Below are 22,247 nucleotides of genomic sequence, written 5' to 3'. Positions count from 1 at the left end.
GGGTTCTGAGAATGGCACATCCCACAGCTCACAGCTACTCAGCAGCTGAGGCTTGGGAGCCCCATTTCCTGCCTTAGTGGCTGCCAGTGCTTTAGGAATCCACATTTAGTTGCTTATGACTTAAAACATACTTTTCCTGCCTTAAAGAATGGAACAGCAAGTTGAGGAGCTTGTTTCCCATTCCCATGTTTTAGCTATCCTTTTAAGGGTGTTTTTGGCTGTATTTCTTGGGGCACTCTCCTGGGCTTGTGCTGTTGGTGGTGAATCACAGACTCCTATTCCAAGCTCTATGCGGTGTGACTGGATCTTTCTCCCCTGTGAGGGTGCTGAGGCGCTGGCGCAGGGTGCCCAGAGAAGCTGTGGCTGCCCCATCCCTGGCAGTGTTCAAGGCCAGGTTGGACACAGGGGCTTGGAGCAAGCTGCTCTAGTGGAAGGGGTCCCTGCCCGTGGCAGGGGCTGGAGCTGGAGGAGCTTTAAGGTCCCTTCAACATAAACCAGTCTGATTCTGTGATTCTTTCCTCATTGTGGAACTTCCCAAAACAGCTGCACATGTCCATGATCTTTTCCTTTTGATACTGTACTTTGACAATGTTACATCATTTACAAATGCTTTATGGGCATTGTAAAAGCAGAACAAGCAGTTGGTAATTGCACACTGAAGTTTGGGACTCCTCTGGCTAATATTTTGCTGTAGTCTTAAATACATAGACCCTTTCCTGCTTTTACATGTGCACTGACCGTGCTTCATTTCTCATCTCTTAGGAGGTGTGAACGAATCAGTTGTTTTAACTATCTGGACTGCCAGAACACCCCAGTGCGCATCACCTACTACCAGCTGAACTTCCAAACCAACATCGTGGTCCCAGCTCACATTTTCCGTATTGGACCATCGCCTGCCTATGCTGGAGACAACATAATCCTTACTATTATCAAGGGAAATGAAGAAAACTACTTCAGCACTCGAAGGCTGAACTCGTACACGGGCATTGTCTATCTTCAGCGACAAGTGAAGGAGCCTAAAGACTTTTTGCTGGATGTGGAAATGAAACTGTGGCGTCAGGGAACATACACCACTTTTCTTGCCAAAATTTACATTTTCATCACAGCTCATGCGTACTGAAGCATGTATTGACATTGGATTTTATTGGTGCTATGCTCTTTAGCTCTTCTACCAAAGCTTAATCCTGTTGAACTGGCATTTCATGTATTTAGCCTTTATATTATTTTTCTATCATTGCTTTAAACTTTTTTATTGGTTGTGTAAATTAAGTTAATTTTTATCTTTTGTGTTTTGTTTTCTTAAGCAATTCTTTACATCATCGTTTGACAAGGAACGAAGGAAGGGTTACAGAGGCAGCACGTACATTGTGTTCAATGCTGGAACCTTTTCTTAGCAATGACTTTTAGTTTTAGTCACATCTGCAGGGTATTGCACTAGAGAGGAAGGATGTTCACTTGGGAGTATTGGGTTTTGCCAGTAAGGAAAAAAACCTTGAGCAATTTCTCTTTATGACACCAGCTTATATCTTGGCTTAGCCACGGGATTCACTGAGGTTTCTCTGTGTTGGGATGCTGTTGGCAGCCGTACGTGTACACTGATAGTTGGCTCATCTCATGTTACCAGTTTATTTTCCTCCTTCCAACTTTCATACTATGTTGCCTAAAGTATATATAAATAAAAGAAACCTCCACCAGAGAAAAAGCCTATGAATGAGACTTGCTTTGGTGGGACTGCTTATATGCTAAATGGTTGCAAGACCAAGGCCTTAAAAGAATGTCTGCTTTAGGGTGGAAGCTCACGTTGCCACTTTTAGTAGTTGCCTTTATAGGGACTGTCATTCTCTTGTTCTGTAAGTGCTTTACCATTCTCAAAGGAAAGTCCAAGAGGAAACATGGAAATAATGAAAAAATCCATTACTGCTCCTTATTTTAAAGATTGGGTGTGCCACTGAGGAATCACTTGTGAGTTCAAATAAAGACAAAGGAGGGTTGCTTCTCTTCTTCAGCAAAATCACTTCATTTGTGTTACTAAGTGGTGCAGAGGAAAATGCTGGTTCAGCTGGTGGTTTATATCACACCATTTCAAGAAGAGCACAACCAGAGTTTTGAGCTGGATTTCCTCTGGTTCTCCAGGAAACTGGATAAGGTCCAAAGCTGAAGGCCAGATGTGACAAAGCAAAGAATAATCAAAGTATTTGTTAGAATTAGAAATGAATATCAGAACTTCCTTATGGCTTTTTTCTTAGAATCACAGAACAGTTAGGGTTGCAAAGGACCTTAAGATCTCGTTCCAATCCCCCTGCCATGGGCAGGGACACCTCACACTAAACCATCTCACCCAAGGCTCTGTCCAACCTGGCCTTGAACACTGCCAGGGATGGAGCATTCACAGCTTCCCTGGGCAACCCATTCCAGTGCCTCACCACCCTTACAGTAAAGAACTTCTTCCCTATAACCAATCTAAACCTCCCCTGTTTAAGTTTTAACCTGTTAACCCTTCTCCTGTCAGTACAGTCCCTAATGAAGAGTCCCTCCCCAGCATCCCTATAGGCCCCCTTCAGATACTTGAAGGCTGCTATGAGGTCTCCACGCAGCCTTCTCTTCTCCAGGCTGAACATCCCCAACTTTCTCAGCCTGTCTTCATACAGGAGGTGCTCCAGTCCCTGATCATCCTTGTGGCCTCCTCTGGACTTGTTCCAACAGTTCCATGTCCTTTTTATGTTGAGGACACCAGAACTGCACACAATGCTCCAGGTGAGGTCTCACGAGAGCAGAGTAAAGGGACAGGATCACCTCCTTCGACCTGCTGGTCACGCTCCTTTTGATGCAGCCCAGGATACGGTTGCTTTCTGGGCTGCAAGCGCACACTGAAGCCGGCTCATGTTCATTTTCTCATCAACCAACACCCCCAAGTCCTTCTCCTTGGGCTGCTCTGAATCTCTTCTCTGCCCAACCTGTAGCTGTGCCTGGGATTGCTCTGACCCAGGTGTAGGACCTTGCACTTGGCATGGTTAAACTTCATGAGGTTGGCATCAGCCCACCTCACAAGCACGTCAAGGTCCCTCTGGATGGCATTCCTTCCCTCCAGGGTATCAACCGAACCACACAGCTCGGTGTCATCGGTAAACTTGCTGAGGGCACACTCAATCCCACTGTCCATGTCTGCGACAAAGATGTTGAACAAGACCGGTCCCAACACAGATCCCTGAGGGACACCACTCGTTACTGGTCTCCTGTTGGACATTGAGCCATTGACCACAACTCTTTGTGTGCGGCCATCCAGCCAGTTCTTTATCCACCGAGTGGTCCATCCATCAAATTGATGTCTCTCCAATTTAAGAGACAAGGATGTTGTGTGGGACAGTGTCGAACGCTTTACACAAGTGCAGGTAGATGACATCAACTGCTCTACCCCTGTCCATCAGTTCTGTAGCCCCATCATAGAAGGCCACCAAATTGGTCAGGCAGGATTTCCCCTTAGTGAAGCCATGCTGGCTGTCACCAAGCACCTTGTTGATTTTCATGTGCCTTAGCATGTCTTCCAGGAGAATCTGCTCCAAGATTTTGCCAGGCACAGAGGTGAGACTGACTGCTCTGTAGTTCCCTGGGGCATCCATTTCCCCCTTCTTGAAAATGGGGGTTATATTTCCCTTTTTCCAGTCTTTGGGAACTTCACCTCACTGCCATGATTTCTCAAATATGATGGACAGTGGCTTCACAACTTCATTCTCTAGCTCCTTCAGGACCCGCGGATGGATCTCATCAGGACCCATGGATTTGTGCATGTTCAGGTTCTTAAGATGGTCTTGAACCAGATCCTTTCCTACAGTGGCCCAAGGTCTTCATTCTCACAGTCCCTGCGTCTGCCTTCCAAGACTTGGGTGGTGTGGTCAGAGCCTTTGCCAGTGAAGATTGAGGCAAAGAAGTCATTGAGAACCTCAGCCTTCTCCAAATGCAGGGTAGCCAGTTCTGGTAGCTTCTGGAAAGGACCCATTTTATCCCCAGTCTGTCTTCTGTTTGCTACATACCTATAGAATCCCTTCCTGTTATCTTTCACATCCCTTGCCAGACTCAATTCTAACTGGGCCTTAGCTTTCCTGACTTGGTCCCTAGCTTCCTGAACAACATCCCTGTATTCTTTCCAGGCCACCTGTCCTTGCTTCTACCTTTTATAAGCTGCTTTTTACCCCTCTAAGTTTCCTCAGCAGCTCCTTATCCATCCAAGGAGGTCTCCTGGCCCTCCTGCTGCACTCCCTTCTAGTTGGGATGCAACACTCCTGAGCTTGTAGCAGGTGATCCTTGAATATCCACCAAGAGTCTTGGGCCCCCCTGCCCTCTAGGGCTGTATCCCATGGAACCTTCCAAAGCAGGTTCCTGAAGAGGCCAAGGTCTGCTCTTCTGAAGTCCAGGGCAGTGAGCTTGCTGCACGCTCTTCTCACTGTCCTGAGGATCTCAAATTCGACCATCTCGTGATCGCTGCATCCAAGGCTGCCCTGGAGAGTCACATTTCCAACAAGCCCTTCCCTGTTGGTGAGCACGAGGTCAAGCATGGCACCTCTCCTTGTCCGCTTCTCTATTACTTGCAGAAGGAAGTTGTCTTCCACACAATCAATTCTTTTTTTATTTTCCCTCCCAAAACAGCAAAGAAGCTCCAGTGCTGGAATGTTCTGAGCTTCCCTTGCTCCAGCTAGAAATAGATATTCTGCAAAATGTTTCAAAGGAAAATCATAGCTACAATCTATGAATGTTTGCTACAGTACATACAGCTCAGTAATCACAGAACTATAGAATACCAGTTTAGGAGGGACCTCACGGGTCATCTGCTCCAACCTTGCCTGGTAAAATAATCAGCTGCTCTTTTCTGCAGTTGATCTTATTTTGACCTGTGTGTACACAAAACAAACGGAGAGACCAAATCTTGGGGCTTTTTATGCCATAACCAACAATTTTATTATATTGTAAAATACTTGTTTGAACTGCAGCTTCAAGTCTTGTAAACACCACCAGTATGGTGAGAAGGGAGATGTTCTGTATTCGCTATAGCCCAAGGCCAGTTTCTACCACTTCAAGTCATTTCTTTAATTTGGACTCTTACCAGTAATAAAGTGCAAATCTTTCTGTATCTGATATCATAAAGACCTATTACCAGGGAAAAATTATTGCTGTTCTCCAGCTGTAAAACTTGGGAGCTGTGGGAGTTTGCATACATCAAGCTTTTCTTTGGTTTTTCGGTAAAAATTGGTTCATACAAGTGACTTTCTTCCATCCGTCCTTTGTTTTCCTTAGTGAACAGTTCCATAGGCACTGAGCGGGGAAGTGCCAGCTGACAAATACACGTTCATGTGATCTGTCGTCTCAGTTAATGCAGATCTCACAGCCACAGCCCTGGCACAGGAAGAAGCGGCCACAGCAGCAAGTAGGAGAGCCTTTCCCATCCATTGCGCAGGATCTGTGTTAAGCAGAGATACCTTCCTCCAAGCCCCAGTGGGGGTACATCAGGAGTCACCAACACCAGAGTTTTCCATCAGTGTTACTATTTGATTGAGCGTAAATGATATTCGAGCCTCGACAGTCGCTCTTGTCAGAGAACAAATGGACAAGCCATTTGTTACTTGGAGACCTTTTGCTGACTAAACCCAGCCACAGCCAATCATATGAAGGATCTGGCAGTTTGCAACACCAACATTTCATTTTCTAGACAGGTAATTGATGAGGAAAGTTTAGGAAAGGCTTTGCATACGATTATCAGGAAGTGCTATATTACAAGTAAAGTCTGCCTCCATCAGCACTGTGCACAGTAGGCATTCTAAAGAGGGTTGAGGTAGTTATTCAGTGCAGCTGGTCAAAGCAAAGGAAAGGCTTGTGGGAGACCATTTCCCATTCTTCTGTTCCGAATATGATCAGAGGGATCTCTTACCAATCCAAAGCGTGGTCCCTGTCAGTTCTGGGAGGAGCTGCAATGCAGGGGCCATTGGCACTGCAGCCTTGGCTGTTTTCATGATTGAACTGGAGCAGACATGTCCACCAAAGACCCACTGGCCAGCAAGGGTGGGCTTTCACTGGGTCCAAATGGCTTTGTGCTGGAGCTTCAGTCTCCTGCCTCTGGTCTAGCTCTTAGAAGGGCCAGTTCCCATCTTCAGGAATGCTCCTTTTGCTTCATTTGGTTGGGTAACAGAGACAGGGAATGTGAGTGTATATCCACGTACACAAAGGGTCTCAGCAAGAAGAGCTCAGGCCTGACTGCACCTTTATGACCACGTGGGTTAAGTAGCTTTTATTTATTCCCTCAGCTTCCTTGTGGCCTGGTTGAGGTGGATCAAGAAGAGCTACTCAAGAGCTATGAAAGCTGATAAATTCATGAGGAAGACAAGAGCTGCAAACCTAATGAAGAATTAGAGCAGACGTGGGGCAGATGATTATATATGTGTAAGAACTCAGATTATTAGTACATTCCCGAAATTGGAAATGGCCTTTATGTGACCTCTCTGAACAATGCATGTTCTTTTGGCTGGAATTAACATAACATAGACTTGAAATAGCAGGAGATGGGTGGGAAAGAAGGTTTTACCTGATGTTTTTAACGGTTTCCTTTCTGCACCAGGGAGGAAGCATTTTGCAGTCTCTTCGTATGTAAAGAGTACAAGTCTGTGGGTTACTGCAGTGGCTGACTGGTCTGTGCATCCCTGCCTGAGCCTGATGGAGAGAAAAGGCATTGGATTGCTCAGCTTGGGCTTTACCCTTTCTCCTCACACTAAGGGACCAGAGTCTATGTGTCATCCATCACAGAAGAGCAAGCTGTTAACTGTAATGGGACCCAGGATCCACAAACAGAACTTCATTCACTGTACGTTTTCTTCTTCTTTATATCAGTTATTCCTCAGTTTAGTGATTTAGAACAGAAGTTGATTTCAAACTTGTGGATTTTATGGTTTGGATCATCCTTTGAGGTTAAAGCTGCAATACGAGACATAATGATCAGAGGGCTGGAGCAGCTCTGCTCTGGAGCCAGGCTGAGAGCTGGGCTGGTTCAGTCTGCAAAGAGAAGGCTCCTGAAGGGTAGATCTTAGAGCAGCTCCAGTGCCTAAAGGGGCTGCAGGAAACCTGGAGAGGGGCTTGGGACAAGGGCCTGCAGGGACAGGCCAAGGGGAATGGCTTTAACCTGCCCGAGGGGAGACTGAGATGAGCTCTTAGGCAGAAGCTCTTCCCTGTGAGGGTGCTGAGGCGCTGGCACAGGGTGCCCAGAGAAGCTGTGGCTGCCCCATCCCTGGCAGTGTTCGAGGCCAGGCTGGACACAGGGGCTTGGAGCAAGCTGCTCCAGTGGAAGGTGTCCCTGCCCGTGGCAGGGGTTGGAACTGGGTGAGCTTTAAGGTCCCTTCCTACCCCAACCAGTCTGATTCTGTGATGCTGCAACAGAGGCTTCAACATCAGCGGATCAGAGACTCTGCACAGGTCCCATCCAGAACACCCCTGTCAGCCCTGGTGCTGGGTGTTGTTTGTTAGGATGGGCAGAGCCGGTGGCAAATTACTTCAGGTGATGTTACAGGGACCCGTGGCTGGTGGGGCTTTGCAGAGCCCAGCGCCTGGCAGGGCTCAGCTTTATGTTGAGCTGGAGGAGGCATTGCTCCTCCCTCCCTCCCTCCCTGCCTGCAGGTTCTGCTCGGGGTGGTACCTTCACCCAGCCTTGGGGCTGCTGTGCCCTGCAGCACATTGCTCTTTACAGCCCAGCCGGAGGCAGCAGCACTGGGAGCTGCCTGCAGAAACTGAAAGGCAAAGGAGAGGAACAGTGAAACTAAACAAGACTGGAGTAAGGTTCTTCAGTTCCCTGGTGCTGTCGTAGGTGGTTTTGGTGCTGCATTTGGGATTTTGTGTGGCCCTGGGGTGAAGTCCGGGGTGTGTGATTAAAACTGGGCTCCTTTGGGGGTGGGTAAGTCCTGTGCTTCCCATCAGACCTTTGCAGGGGATTTTCTTTCATCTGGTTTGCAGGATATAGGGAATCTGTTCCATGTTCTTTGGCTCTTTGTCTCCCTCTTTATCCTCTACAGCTCATGCGAGAGCCCCTGGCTGCTCTTCCCCACTTATTCTTCTTTATTTTCCCCTTCATCTTTCCATTGCTTTCATCCATGCGAGGAGGAAGAGAAACTTCCAGCCAGGGAGAATTATGACTCTAGAGTAAAAATAGATTTTTGAGGTTAAACAAAAGGCTCTTCACACTTTCAGAGTTTTCTGCATCACAGAGACATTCATTGTGAAGAGGCTTTTGGAAACCAGGATTTAATTATATCCAGTTCCAGTGCTGTGAAACTGAAGTCACACACTTGGGACTTTTGTCTTCTAAACCAGAATTCTTTATCCGGGGGGTTCTCTACAAACAGCAGTCCATGCGTAGGACTATTCCAGAGCTTTGGAGACCTTTAGATAAGCTTCCACCCTCCAAGGGCTCCTGCCTGGTGTCCCCTGGCATATGCTGCTGGAGGAGTTGACAAGGAGTGTCACCCCTTGTCCTGAGGCTGCTCCATGGGCTCGTCCCAGTGCAGGTGGCAGTGTTGGAGCAATGGATGGGTTCTCCAGCTGCAACCCCAGCACGGGCTTGCTTGGCCCAGGAGCTGTTTCAGGGTAGACGGTGACATCGGCTTCTGGTGAGCTGAGGTTCCCTTTGTGGTGGGGTTGAACATTACAACGTGTGCAGTGGGTTTTGCTTTATTAGCTAGGGCTGGAGAGGCAGAGGGTGCTGCTGTGGGGCCCCATTGAGAGAGGCAAGGAGGAGATCCTTGTGTTCCGTGTGGTAGCTGAGAACTGTTCTGACTGCAGGAATTCACAGCAGGGTTTAGCTGCTCAGCCCATGGGATGGTTCAACAGTGATGGTGGGCTGGCAGAACTGAACGGGTGGTGCAGGGATCGGGAAGCTGCTGCAGCAAACAAGACAATCCAGTCTGTCAGACCAAGACCAGCACGATGGGAAAGGTTCACTCCAGGGAAAGAATTGGCCTTGGGTGAGACACCTTGTGCTCACAGGTGACCCAGGGCCAGGTTAGTCAACACACAACATATGAGAATGCAGATGAAATTAGTTATACCCAGGGCTCATGGGTATTTATTTCATTATTAGCAGCCTATAACTAAAGCAATAAATCAAATCTCACAGAGAAACATGAAGATTCTGAAGAGAAACACTGGTTATGGAAAGGGCCACCTGAAGGAGTCAAATATTTGACTCAGTAGAATTAATAGACCCTATGGACCCCATTCTATTGACTCGGTAGACCCAGTAGAAAAGTGATGAATGCTGTCTTTGCGGGGGAGGAGGAGAAGTAGTGGTCGTGGGAAGGATTTAAATCTAAATTTATTTTGGAATAATAGCCAAATGTGCAGAGAACTCTCCTCAGTGCCACTGTTTCTAGGAAGTAACCATGAAGCATGCTAGTAAAACCAGTTTCCAATTTAAGGAAAATGCATCCAAAATGGGACATAAACGCCTTGAGGGAACGGGGGGGGGGGTGGAGACAGACCCTGTACCACATATTACACCACAATTCATGTAGGCAAGAGTCTGCACTCCCCATTGACACAAAGGTAGCAATTATTGATGCAAGTAATCCCATTAACTGGGAAGGTTTGAGTACTCCACTGGGATTTGGGATCTGGAAGTGCTGGAGTCTGTTCTGGGCTCTATCCAAACAGATAACCAAGTGCAAAGCAATTGTGATGCACGTAGTTACAGCCTCTACATGTCCTTGCATGCAGGATAAGAGTTATAAAATAAACTCTCTACCCTGTAAGAGTATCTGTGGTTGGGTATCTACTGCATTAGAGGCTGGAACAAATCCTACTGACTATTCCCTGTCACCTGAGGATCTCCCATAGCAGACACCAGAGCTGGTAGCAGTGGCTGGTGTGGCTGAGGGTGTTCCCAGCTGTCACAAATGTAGAGTTGTTGTGGGCCGCGGGGCATCTTCTCCTATCTGCCAAAACCCCCATCCCAGAACAGCCAACCAACAAAACCCCAACCTCAGTGACCCTGAAAACAGTGATTTCCTCAGAAAAACACTTAATTGTTTCAGGGAAGAATTTTCTGCAGTTTCCCAGCAGCTGTGGACGCAGAGCTCCATTGCAGTGAATGGTTTAGGTGAAGACACAGCTTTAATCTAACTTAATTTTCCCCTGGGGAGAGGAACAAAGACACATGACAGATGTCTGCAATGTTGCCTGAATCACATCTGGAAGACTTGCACATCTCTAGTGCTGAAGGCTGTTTAAGAATACAATTACTCCACATAGGTACCTATACTATTGTGCAAAAACACATCTTTCAGCTTGTAAATCCAGGGGTCAGAGGAAGCTGAAGGCCTGGCCCCAGTTAGGAAGAACCTTGAGGAGGTAACAGACAGGAATGGAGATGCCAGACTGGTCACTGTGGGACTCCCCCCATCCCTCCATCCACCTCACACCCTGTACGGACACAGTGTGTGGGGAACTGAGGGATTGGTTTGTGTGTTTAGTGAGTTAGATTAGTCTGGAGGAGGAGGAGGTGGATGTCCCTGTCGCTGCTGTGAGTACGTTGTTTGGGTAGTCTCTTCCTCACTGGGGTAGAGTCCAAGCCCTTTGGCATGTAGTGCAGAGCTGCTTTTTCGGTGTAGTTTTTACCTGCTCAGGACTGCAAAGCTCCCATCAGCCCCATTTCACAGCCTTCTCACCCTTAGAGACCCCTGAGCTTCACAGAGTGTTTGGTAGCCTCTCCCTTTCCATGGTTGCCTTCTGTAAGCTGTAGTGCTTTTGCCCCACTGCCAGGAGGTTTCCGTTTCATCGCATCTCTTCCTTTTGAAAGGGGCACAGGTCAAAAACAGAAACATCCAAAAAACCATCAGCCCTTTCTCACTGATGCCTTCGAGGCCACCCTGGCGCTGGCAGGGCATCATCCGCTGGCACCACCACTGCCCAGTCAGGAGCTGAAGGACAGTATTGTTTTACATTACACTGTGCCTTCACACAGTGCAGTGCAGGTCAGGCAGGCAGCTGCTTCGTGCCTCTGGGGACATCATGGGGACCATTGCTGAATGACTGCCCTAGGAAATGACTAATAAAAGATGATTTATGTGTTCCCAAATTCCACTGGTTTTGGTGGGTTTCCTCCTTTTTTAGGCATTATATTTCATTCTCTCAGAGTGTTTTAGAAGAAGAAAGCAAATATAGAGTTTAATGTTGAATATTTGTTCCCACATGTTCTTCATGTACATTTTCCTGGGAGGGTATTGGAGTTTACAGTGTGTGTCTGTAAGTGTCACTGTCACTGGTAGCCAGCAACAGAACTGGCATGGGCAGTGTCTACTCTGACCCACAACTGGTGCTCACAAGGTCAGGTCATTCTGGGGCCTCCTTGGTACTATTCTGGCTTTCTTGGCCCAGGTTTGTGCTATAACTGGTTGTCCAGAGCACCGGAGTAGGGCATTCATGGTGAGCAGGAGCATCATGATAGCTGTTTCATAAGCTGCCACTTGGCAGTGATCTCTTCCTCTGCCCCTTTACCAGGACTGGGTGATGCAGCAGATCACTGGATCCCCCTGCCCAGGCAGCTCTAGCCAGTTTCAAATGCAAATCAAGGTGTTTCATTATCTCCATTGTATACTACAGCTTCCCCTTCAGAATCAATAATGTAGAGATTTGCAGGCAGGCTCATTTTCTTCCAACGCTGATTTAATCAGTTAATAATGGTTTCTCCCCTACCTCTTCCTACCTTTTTTCCCTTTTGTTTCTCATCTGAGCCACTGGAGAAATATTTCCTCTCATCTCATAGAAAGTAATGCATTCACAGCCATTCCGAGATACCAAAGATATATTTTTCTTATGCTGCTAATTGCTTTTCTTGGCCATTAGTTAATCAAAGTGGAGGAAGTAGAATGGGGGCAGACAGAATAAATAGTGCATGGTTGGAGTTGAACCAGGACTAGAGCTTTTAGGGGGGGTTGTTTCGTTTTCAGAGTGCTAAATTGTTCATTGTCTGCACACGGGTGTCTTGCTGGTGAATACGTGTGTAGTAACTGTGAAGGCAGCGGGGCAGTTCCTCCATGGTGTAGAATAAGGACCACGTTGCTTCTGCAAACTCTAAGTGGAGGTTTTGGCAACATGGTGATCTGAAGCAGTGCATAGTTCTAATGCAGGCTCGTCCCACGGCTGAGCTCAAACATTTGTTTCCACTTAAAAGAGCCCCTTTTTAACCTGTCCTGCATGCAGGGGAGCAGGGGTTGGGGTTTGGGGTTTGGTTTTGGTTTTTTGATGGTAAAATTTAAGATAATCCTTCTTCCCAGTTTCCTGGCACTGTTGTTGTGTGAAAAGCTTGTATGGAATGTGAAACCGAAGCCTTGTATTAGCATAAACATCTCAAGGTCTTTCATCAAATCTGTTAACACTTGCTGTCAGTGTGTTTCATCATGGCTCTCTAATGGGATTATGCTGGTACTGGCTAGACAGACAGTCACAAGTTCATTCTTGCTTCATTTGGGTTTTCTGTTGGTGTTTTTTCCTGCCTTCTGTGGCTGCCCCATCAGTTTTGGCAGATTTGCTTGGCTCAGATTGCCGAGACAAACCAGTTCCTAGATTTCTCCTTATTTGGAGCAAGTGCCCTTATCCCTATTGCCAAGAATATCCCACACTGGGTGGGAAGGGCCAGGAGCTCAGCACAGTCACTGGGGGCTGCAGTTCCCAGAGGAAGTCTGGGCTAGGGTGTCGGGGCAGCAGTGCAGGATGAGAGCCTATGTGCAGGGCAGGCTTTTCCCTTGTCACCTCATAAACACCAGCTTCACAGGACTGCTGACATCTTTGATAGTCCTCACATCTTAATTTGATGCTGAGGTGAAAGAGAACTTTTTATCTCAAACAAGGCTTTTTTTTTGGTAGGAGCTTCCCTGTTTACTTGAGTGCCATTTAACCATCTCAAGATCCATAATACATGTAAAGATTCCCAGAAATGTGAGGGGTGTTCTGATCTGCTCTTTATTTCTTATGTTCTAGAATAGACTATAAGAGTGTTTTTATGAGCTTCCTGAGGAAATTACTGCCATTCTTCATTTTTGTACTGAAGGGCCATTTTAGAAACAATGAGCGACCACGCAACTCAGAACAAAAGGGGAAAAGCATTAATATATATACTTATGGGAAAAGGAGAAGATGTTAAAATAGTCTTAATGATTCAAGGTGGCAGAATGTTTTTCTTTGAGTATGGAGGAAGTTAGGTTTGGTGACTTCAGTTGAGATTATTATAATCCTCTATACCTGCCCTGTCGCACACTTACAGTTGGCTCCTGTGTTCTTTGGGATGTCGCAGTACAGTTGGTCAGGGAGGAGCATCATAAAGGAGTAAATGGAAAAACCACATAAAAAGGAAAACAAAAAGCAGGTCACCCATGGAAAAAATCAGAATGTCTTTTAAGTGCAATTGGTTAAAGCAATGACTGAAGTAGTTGCAGTCATCCCAGCCATGCAGCCAGGTAATGATCAGCAGACTTGATAAATGTTTTAAACTGGTTCATAATTAGCACCTTGAGGCATTCCCATCCGTTCTGTCATGCCTACGTTTTCTCAGCTACAGACAGAAGAAATGCACATCCAAAAAGCCACGGACAGAAGGCGTGAGCTGTTTACTACACAGTGAGCTCCAGATCCTTGCATGATGGTGTACACATTGGAGACTCAACGCTGGGACAGACGCTTCTGGAGGCTTTCCACCGTCAAGAGTTGGAAAGCACCGTTTTAAGACATCCCTGCCAGGAATTACATCCCTGAGACCATAAGTGCTGAGGTTTACCATGGTTCAGTGGATGCAGTTTAGTTCTGAGTTCTTGGCAAGATTAGTCTCTAGACTCGCATGAAGTCATCACAGTATGGCATGTGGCTGGCTGAAAAAGTGGAGCAAAGCAGAACTCCCCCTTGCTGAAAGCTGGCAGGAACAGAAGGGAGGAATATTTCTGACTACATGAGTGCAGAGCTTTGATGGGGAGCTAGCTGGCTTCAGTGGTTTATAACAGACTGACTCATTGTGGAAGAAAGGAGCCAGAGGAGTGGGTAGGTTTCTTGCTGGTGCTCCTGAATCCACAAGCGTGGCTGGCATCGAGAATGTGAGCACACAGTGTTAGTGGTTGATAACAACTGGGCTGCCCCAGCTAGCAGCTGTGGCCAGGAGACTGCATCTTTCCATCTGCACCTGGCAGAAAGGCTGGGATCTTTCATGGGAATGCAGCGCTGCTGCATCTGTCTGTGACCCTGTCCCCTTAAGTTTGGATGGTGGTACAGCCCCTCTGCTGCTGAGATGGAGGCCAACCCAGTACATGGCAACTGAGTTCTTGGGCCTCATTTCCGTTGATGATGAGGCCTTAGCGGGGTGTAAATGGATTTCAGGGGATATAAATCAAACCTGTCCTCACCCTGTGGCCACCTTACCCACACATTATTGCATGCAGAATGATGCAAAATCGTTTGAGTGGAAACTCAAACTCAGTAGCCTCTCCTCCCTTCTGTCCTCTGTGAAAACACAGTGGGACTTCACCCAAGAGCTGGTTTGGCTGTGGCCCTTCATAGGGATGCTCTGTGCAAAGCGTAGAGACCAGCTGTAGTGTGGGCACCTCCTCTGGAGGGAGACGAAGGTTGAATTCTTTGTACTGCTACAGACTTGATGTGACCGGTCAAATCAGTCAAACCCCCTTTACCTGGCTCTCCTCCCCACAGTGGGAAACACACCGGCCCTTAACACACATTGCATGAACATGGAAGATAATTTTTTTCCCTCTAATAAAAACAAATGCTGCCCAAGCATCTAAAATATGAGGTTAGGGTATTTCCTGTTTGCTTTGGTGTTTGTTTTGGAAAGAACTGAAACTGATATTGCTGCACCCACCAGCTTTTTGCCTCTTAACTCTTCTTTTTTTTTCTAGTAAAAGATTTCTCTTGAGGGTTTTAGACTGATTTTACTGTACACACATTGCACTGAAACAACTTGTAACTTTTTCTTGTGCTTACTTTGAGAGCTGGGTCCTATTAATAGAATTTCATATGGCAAGCATGTAATATCCATGCTCTGTGATCTCCGCCACTAGCTTTAGGTATGGAAAGGAGATTAATGCTCATCTAAAAGCCATAATTTATTTGGAAATGCCTATCTACAAGTGTACCTTTTCCCACGTTGCTGTGGGAGGGGTGAGAAGGAGTGATGGACAGCAGCTCCAGCTCTGGGAACAGATGGAAGGTGCAAAGCAGAGATCTTCAAGAGGAGCTGACATTTAAAGCACTATAAAGTCTGCAGGGAGAGATAATATTGTTCGTGAGATATAATGATATACTTGGAAAAAACAGAGAAGCTTTAGAGCATGCAAGCTGCAAAACCATTTTGAGCCTGAATACTTACTTCTTTCTACCAGTTTACCCTTATGTGCAATAAAGATGTTATCTCTTCCCTCAAATTTGTCTTGCTCGTGTTCCAATACTTTCATGTCCAAAATTACACGAGTAGGATTTGACTTTCTAACTTAATTTCCCATACTTGATATTGATGTCTGCATTGACCCACCTTTAACGCATGCTGTATGTCCTCATGTTTGGCAGAGGATGTGGGAGTAAGGGTGTCTTTGCTGTCCTCATTGGTTTTACTGCTGAATGTTTATCCATAAAGTCAAAATAAACAGTCATTTGTACTGGCTCTTAATTTAGATTGTGGATATCATAAGTACTTGAGTAACGTCATTGTTTGTTATTTAGGTTTAAAGCAGCAGGCATGAGTAACTAAGACAATACAAATACAAATCTACTTAATTATCTGAGCCTTAAGTGCAAGCCAATAAAACCAAATCACAAAACAAGAAGCCCATGTGAGTTACTAAGATAGGAAAGGCTTCAGGTAGAATTTATCTTTATTATTAATTTTAAGTTGGCCAAATCCTGCATCTCCTCAGTACTGAGGGGAGGATGTCTAAGGGTTATAATGGGCTACACCATGATAAGCGATGACAGAAGATGGTGGTAAATGCAATGTGTTCCTTATTTAGACAGGCAGCAACAGGATGGTAAATGATAGATACTGATCTTCAGGTCCTACCAAAGCTTTCGGGAGAACAGGATTAGGGCTGCACTGGGTAACATCCACTTGCAGATGGAGCATCTGGCACTGTGACCAGAACTTTATCACCATTCAGAGTAATGTGATGTACTCAAAGAACAAGAATGCTCAATTTTTCCTTCACTGGTTTCCTGATGGAAGACACAAGTCTCATGAGAAGAAGAACAGGTTAGGTTAACATCTCCTGGTACTCTAGGATTGCTGCCCCTCTCTCCAGTTTCTCCTGGCCTGTACCCTGATGGCCTCCCCAGACACCAGCACTGTGGAATGCAGAATGTATACATATTTTCTTGGGAGACAATGTTGGCTGTCTCCAGTTTTGGCATAACTTGTCTCTCCTGTGACAAACCTACTGAATCTTTAGAAAGAATTAGTTAGAAAATGAAAACATAAAGCCAACCAGTAAACACGACCGTCTTTGTACGTTTAAACACACCACTACCTCTGCTGTGAAGTTTGCTGCTCCTGGTTAGATGCCATATTGAGACTAATGAAGTTGGAGCAGTCACTGATCTCACCCTGTAAGTGATGGAGCAGTGTAAGCTGAAACCAAAAATAAACTCATCTGCTATCAAGGACAATCAGAAGCTTTCACAGGGAATTTCAAAGCAGATGGGCAAAAAGACTGTGAAAGATGCTGCTTTATTTCTTTCAAGGAATATGTAACAAAAGAACACAATTGCCTCTTTTTTGGTTTTATCTTTTATTTTTTTTCTTCCTTTAAGTATTGTCCCTTATCCGTGTGGTCTGTTAAGGCAGTAAGTGTGTTCATTTTCCTTTAAGTAGAGGATTGCCGGGCTAGGTAGTTTACAAGATGCTCACAAGGTTTAGGAGACTTTGGTCTAACTCCTTCCTTCAGAAAATACCATCTCTAAACTTAGGCAACTAGGTTATGCTCGTAGAATATTTTTCACAATAGATTCTTTCTTTCTTTTTTTTTTTACTGCTTTCCCCTGCACTGGGGTTTTCTCCCTCTCTGTTTGAAGTGGGAGGAATAACAACTATGCCAGAGTGGAACTCTTAAAACACTGCCTGTATTCTGCAGTAATGTGGAGAAAGAAGAGTTGACTCAGGAAGAAATCCCTTTTCTTGGTCTATGTGTTTGAAGGGGCGATGAGTGCAGCTATGACTATCCAGTGTTTCCCAGGACAAAAGTGGGTAACGGCAACTGGAAAGAAAGAAATGTCAGCTGTAGCTGGGAGAGGGATGAGATTGCTTTGCCAGCAGAGGAGGGGAAAGCAGACTGGGTGGGAATAATGAATGGAGGAGCCAGGGCGGCAGGAGAGGGAACTGACCTGCCCACAGAAACGAGCCTTGAGAGAAAAGAGGACTCTGTCCTTGAGAGTCAGGGGCACGTTTTCAGAGACAATTAAGACCTGTTATAAAAAATAAATGCTGTTTCTCCAAGGCTCTGAGCATGCCAGTGCTCCTGAAGTTGCTGGACTTTCCTGAATGGTTGCCATCAGCCAGTGACAATGACATTCTCTTTACCCCATGAATATGTGAAGGGAAATTAATGCATTCTGCTTCCTTCAGAGTGGGAATCTGGAGGGGCTCTCGTGAATGAGACAGGAGGGAAATGGGTAGCAGGACAGTTTCTAAAGATAAGTTAGCTGTAAGGACAGGAGTGGGAACTCTGCTGCGTGGGCCCGGAGGGGATACCACCACATATGGCTCAGAGGAAAGCTGGTTTGCAGTTATCTCTTTCCTTTGCTAAGATTAAAATCTTGGAGTCTTTCAGGAAAAGGCTGCAAATCTCAGAGCAATGTTGAAGTTGCAATGCGGCTCTTTCAGTCTGTGTGAGTTACAGAGGGGGCTTTCTATCTAAGCAAGTATTTTGGTACTGAATTAATTAGCAGTTCTCTTACTGCAGCACTTTTACTGGCTATGCTCCCACACCTGCATCTCCACCTTTCCTGCCTGGAGCCCCAGTTGGCTTGTCAGCCAGGCTTGGAGTACTGGGCACAAGTCATTTGTGATGTAATGCACCATCTCAACAGAGTTATACCCACAATGATCTTGCTTAATTATCTCTTTGATTGCATAAGCTAGTGCTAAAACAGACTCTGCAAACTGACTAACGCTGCACTAGCATCCGAAGTAGACTGTTTTTAGTGGGCAGTTGGTGATGTCCTCACAGCATGATCACATAGTGCACAATAATAGGAGGAGGCAACACCACAGCTGTCATTCCCCTCTTGGTTTCAGCATTCCCCCTGGCTATGCAAATGTTTTTGGTTTTACAAGTCAAAATAGAAGTATGGCTAATGGCCACTGCCTTCAGTTATGCCACAAATTTATGTAACCAATGTAGCCTGGCTGCTAAAGAAGGCATTAAACTGCTGAGTTGGAGCAAATGCAGGTCAGGGTATGTGCAGAGACAGTGTTTTGTGAAACATGTAGGCAAAAACTGTAGGATGCACAAGGGGCAAAAACCAGCTTTTCAAGGCAACGGGCAGTGCAAATGGCTAGGTTTCATTTAACTCTAGGGTTACTGGTAGCACCTCAGTATGTTTCCTGCACTCCTAAAGTTCTGCCTTCTACACCATTGTCCCTGCATGGATCTAGAGGCCTTGGAGGCAGGATCAGGCTGCCTGCAGGCAGCAGACAGGCTGTGAGGCTCAGATCCTATATTTGCCTTCACAGCACTACAACCAAACTATTGTGCCATCTCAGATAACATTGTTCTGAGTGGAAACAACATCTAAGTACTATACATAGGCCAGAATGAGAAAAGTATTGTTAAAGATTTTGTCACTCATGATTAACTGTTGCCAGAACTATTTCTCAGCTGCAGAGGACAAAGATTCCTTCTAAAGGGGAGCATCAGCTGATTTAAAACTAAACAAAATTCACAATGTTCCATCACATTCATCAGCAGAAATAGTCAGAAAGATGATGGGTACCACCACCCTGCCAGGAGAAGTATGACCGACATCAAGCCCCACTCCTCAAGGGTTTCTTTCAGAACTAAGCAAAATTCCAGACATTCTCCAACCAGAGATTCAATTCTGTTGTAGTCCTGCTTTCCCAACAGAACACAGTTACTTACAGAGCATTCAAACTGGGGTCCTTGAGATCTTGAGGGCTATGTAAGCCAAGCGACTGCTTCAGGAGCAGCAGGGTTCCAAGGATGGTCTGGTTTGCCTTCCTAAGAGGTGCAATCTAAGCAAGAAACCTTGGGTCTTCCATCCAAAGTAGTGTTCCAGGACTCATCTATTCACCGGAGAAATCTAATGAGAGTTAATGGAAATGCAGGATGAGATCTCCCCAACCAGAGTTAAATTTTAGCATCTTTTAGAATTGTGTGGCTTTGCAACAAAAGGTAGGGGAGTAAAAGAGCATGCTAGAAATGTTGTAGTGAGTAATGGTAATTGTGATGGATGCATTTCAGCTGCTATAAATATACAACTTATTGTAAAGGATTTGTGAAGGGGAAGTACTGAACAGTCAATCTGAGGAATTATATATGTATTTTTTAGCAGCCTTCAGAGTGGTTATTTGTGAAAGATGTGCTTGTTGTGTTCCACTTATATAAAAACTGTACACAGGCAAGATTCTGAGCCTCATGTACTCCATAAGTAGGTTGTGCTGAAGGAGTGTTTTCTGGTGTGGGGTTGGGAGCTGTGGTGGGGTGGGGTATATGTTGGGTTTTTTGGGAGGGAGGGGGTGTTGTGGTTTTATTTTTTAAGTATTATTAATTTTTGTTTGTTTGCTTGTTTTAAACAGCTTCTTGTGAAATGGTATTGAAAAGAGGGGGAATACAGCCTTTCCCTTCCATGGCACTAGGACAGACAGCAGACCCACTGTTACATCAGTATACTTCAGTGCCGCACTACGAACTGAATGTACTCTCTACTCAAGAGTAGAAGATGAGCACATATGTATTACCCTGTGCTTGAGGGAAAATACAGACAGACTGTACTATGAAATGATTAGGTACAAGAAGACAGAGAAGGCTTGGATTCCTCTGTCACTATTAATTTACACAGCCAGATAGAATATTTTCTCTCCCTAATCTTCTGATTACCTTCATATTCAAATTTAAATTAAAGAAAATAAGAACTGGCCAGAAGTTCTCACCTTTAGTTTCTGTGCTCTTTAACTATCAGCATGTAGCAGGGTGTCATACGGCAACATGCTTCCATAACAGAGCCTTCTGGCTGGAAGGTTTTGGAATGAAGCATCAGTGATGCATGGCTCATAAATCTGAGAAATTCAGAGTACTGATTTATACTTTGATTCAAGTACGCATCATACATATATTAAGATTCCAATGCTTAACTAATATAAAGGTCAATGGAATGCATAAGCTTCTCTCTTCCTACATTTTTAATTTCCACATTTTGGTTCATTTGGGCATATGTGCACACAGAGCAATCAGGAAGCTTAATCCAGCAGTTTATAAGGAAAGCTATAGTGATGTGTCTTAATCAAAATTCAAATTACTTTCTTCTGGGGAAAAAATTATAGCTGTCAAACCATTGCTGTGCTAACTAGAAGTTTATCACTTTTGTTATATAATCTCTGGGGAAATTTGATTACAGAGCCACTGTCTGACTCTAAAGGCCTATACGCCAAGCTACAACAAAATGCCTTGATCCATAACCTGCTACACTGACAAAAAAAAAATGGAGCCTAGGATTTATAAATAACAGTGACGTTGACATAGGTTCATTTGCAAAGATGTTGCATCCATAGATCTGCATTAATCTGTAACTGCTTATGTGCAAGGACTTATTTATAAAGGTTAGGAAGAAATATTTGTTAAGATTTACAAGTGAGATAAGATTTATCTTGGAGTTTATAATTTCAATTATATACAATTAATAGCAGTCATAATTTAAGACTTCTGGTTCATGAAAGGCTTTGCATATTGATTAGTTCTCTCTTAGTTTTCAGTTAGACATTAAGAATGCTGTCATTAGAATAGTTTTTTAAGGACTGTAGGTTTTCATCTTGAAATAGACACCAATGGGACAGATCTGGTTTTTATGGTGTAACACTTGGGTCCTAATTAGCTAGATACAGAATTTGGGATTTGCAGTGGCAGAATATTAATGTGAGAGCTAAAGGCTTTGGTAGTGAAGGTGAACATACAATTTTATAACTGTATATATTGTCTACATCTACTGGGTGTCTCCTTTTAAGACTGTAATAATATCAGTATGCAGTGTTACCCTGGCAGTATCTGTTTGGTCCAAGGCCCTGGTTAGGTATCTGCGGTATAGGGCGGTTGTGGTCAGCAGGGACAATGAGGGAAAGACACCCTCCAGCCACAGCTTTCTGTTCCACATGACAAGTCTCCTGGGATGGGGCAGTTTCTTGCCCACTAGATCAAGTTGTCTGAATGCTATGGCTCCAAAGGTCTGTCTCCTGCAATAGGGATGACCAAGGAGCAGAGATTTTCTGTGGAAAACATCTTTACCCATGAAATCTCAGGTTCCAGAGGCTGCAAGTTCCACAGGGATGCAGCTACTGTGCTGACTCCGTATTCCCAGGGGAAGTAGGTTGTATTTGCAGACAAATCTGGTTCTATTTGTGTTTTATACCACTAAAGTACCACACAGTTTCCAGCATCTTTGACCTTCTGTCTACTTAAATCCTGAATATAAAGTAGGAGAAGGGATGTCCACACAGGAATATTTTAGCACTCTCTGGGAAGACTGGATAATGGTATGAGAGCATCAAGGTTTCTTTTAAATGCATGATGTAGAAATCTAAATAACTATAGTGTCTATGAATTCTTCCAGACTGGTATCAGAGGAGAAAGCTCTTCTTCAGGCCCAGAAAGTCTTCAAGTAGAAGACAAGTACTAACAATCCAAGTTTTCCCAGTTTGACAATGTCCCTCAGTTCTCTCAATGTCAAATCATTCAATGCATTGCTAAAAATACTCTCCTTATGCACAAAGCCAGCCTAGATGAAAGGCCAGCATTCTTTGAAGAGGAAAGCATCATAGCTGTCTGTGCTGATTGACTTCTCCAAAAGAGCATTCTGCAGATAGCTGTTCATCTTGCTGAATGGATTAGCTTTGGCTCTGCTCACACCCTCTTTGTATTTCCTCCTGTAGGAACATATAGGCATCAAGGGCTTTTTTTTTGCTATGGGTATACTAGCTGGAAGCTAATTTTAACTTGAAAGTGTGGACA

The 22,247-nt window shown here is 45.0% G+C and overlaps 1 protein-coding gene across 7 annotated transcripts in view; it reads left to right on the top strand.

The window, feature by feature from the left end:
• FBLN2 (fibulin 2) overlaps window positions 1–2,014 on the top strand; it is a 107,809-nt gene extending 105,795 nt beyond the window's left edge. For all 7 annotated transcript variants that reach the window (XM_057404173.1, XM_057404177.1, XM_057404171.1 and 4 more), the window contains one exon: window positions 763–2,014. In XM_057404173.1, coding sequence (XP_057260156.1) covers window positions 763–1,120 — 358 coding nt within the window. In that variant the 3' untranslated portion in view covers window positions 1,121–2,014. The remainder of the gene's footprint in view (window positions 1–762) is intronic.
• Window positions 2,015–22,247: the final 20,233 nt, after the last annotated feature.

This window comes from Pezoporus wallicus, unplaced genomic scaffold (assembly GCF_028554395.1).
Source record: "Pezoporus wallicus isolate ANWC-B61680 ecotype Strahan unplaced genomic scaffold, APGP_CSIRO_Pwel_v1 contig_5935, whole genome shotgun sequence".
NCBI classification, from domain to species: Eukaryota; Metazoa; Chordata; class Aves; order Psittaciformes; family Psittacidae; genus Pezoporus; species Pezoporus wallicus.
The sequence above is the reverse complement of the archived record's forward strand: the minus strand, read 5'-3'. Positions and strand labels throughout refer to the sequence as shown.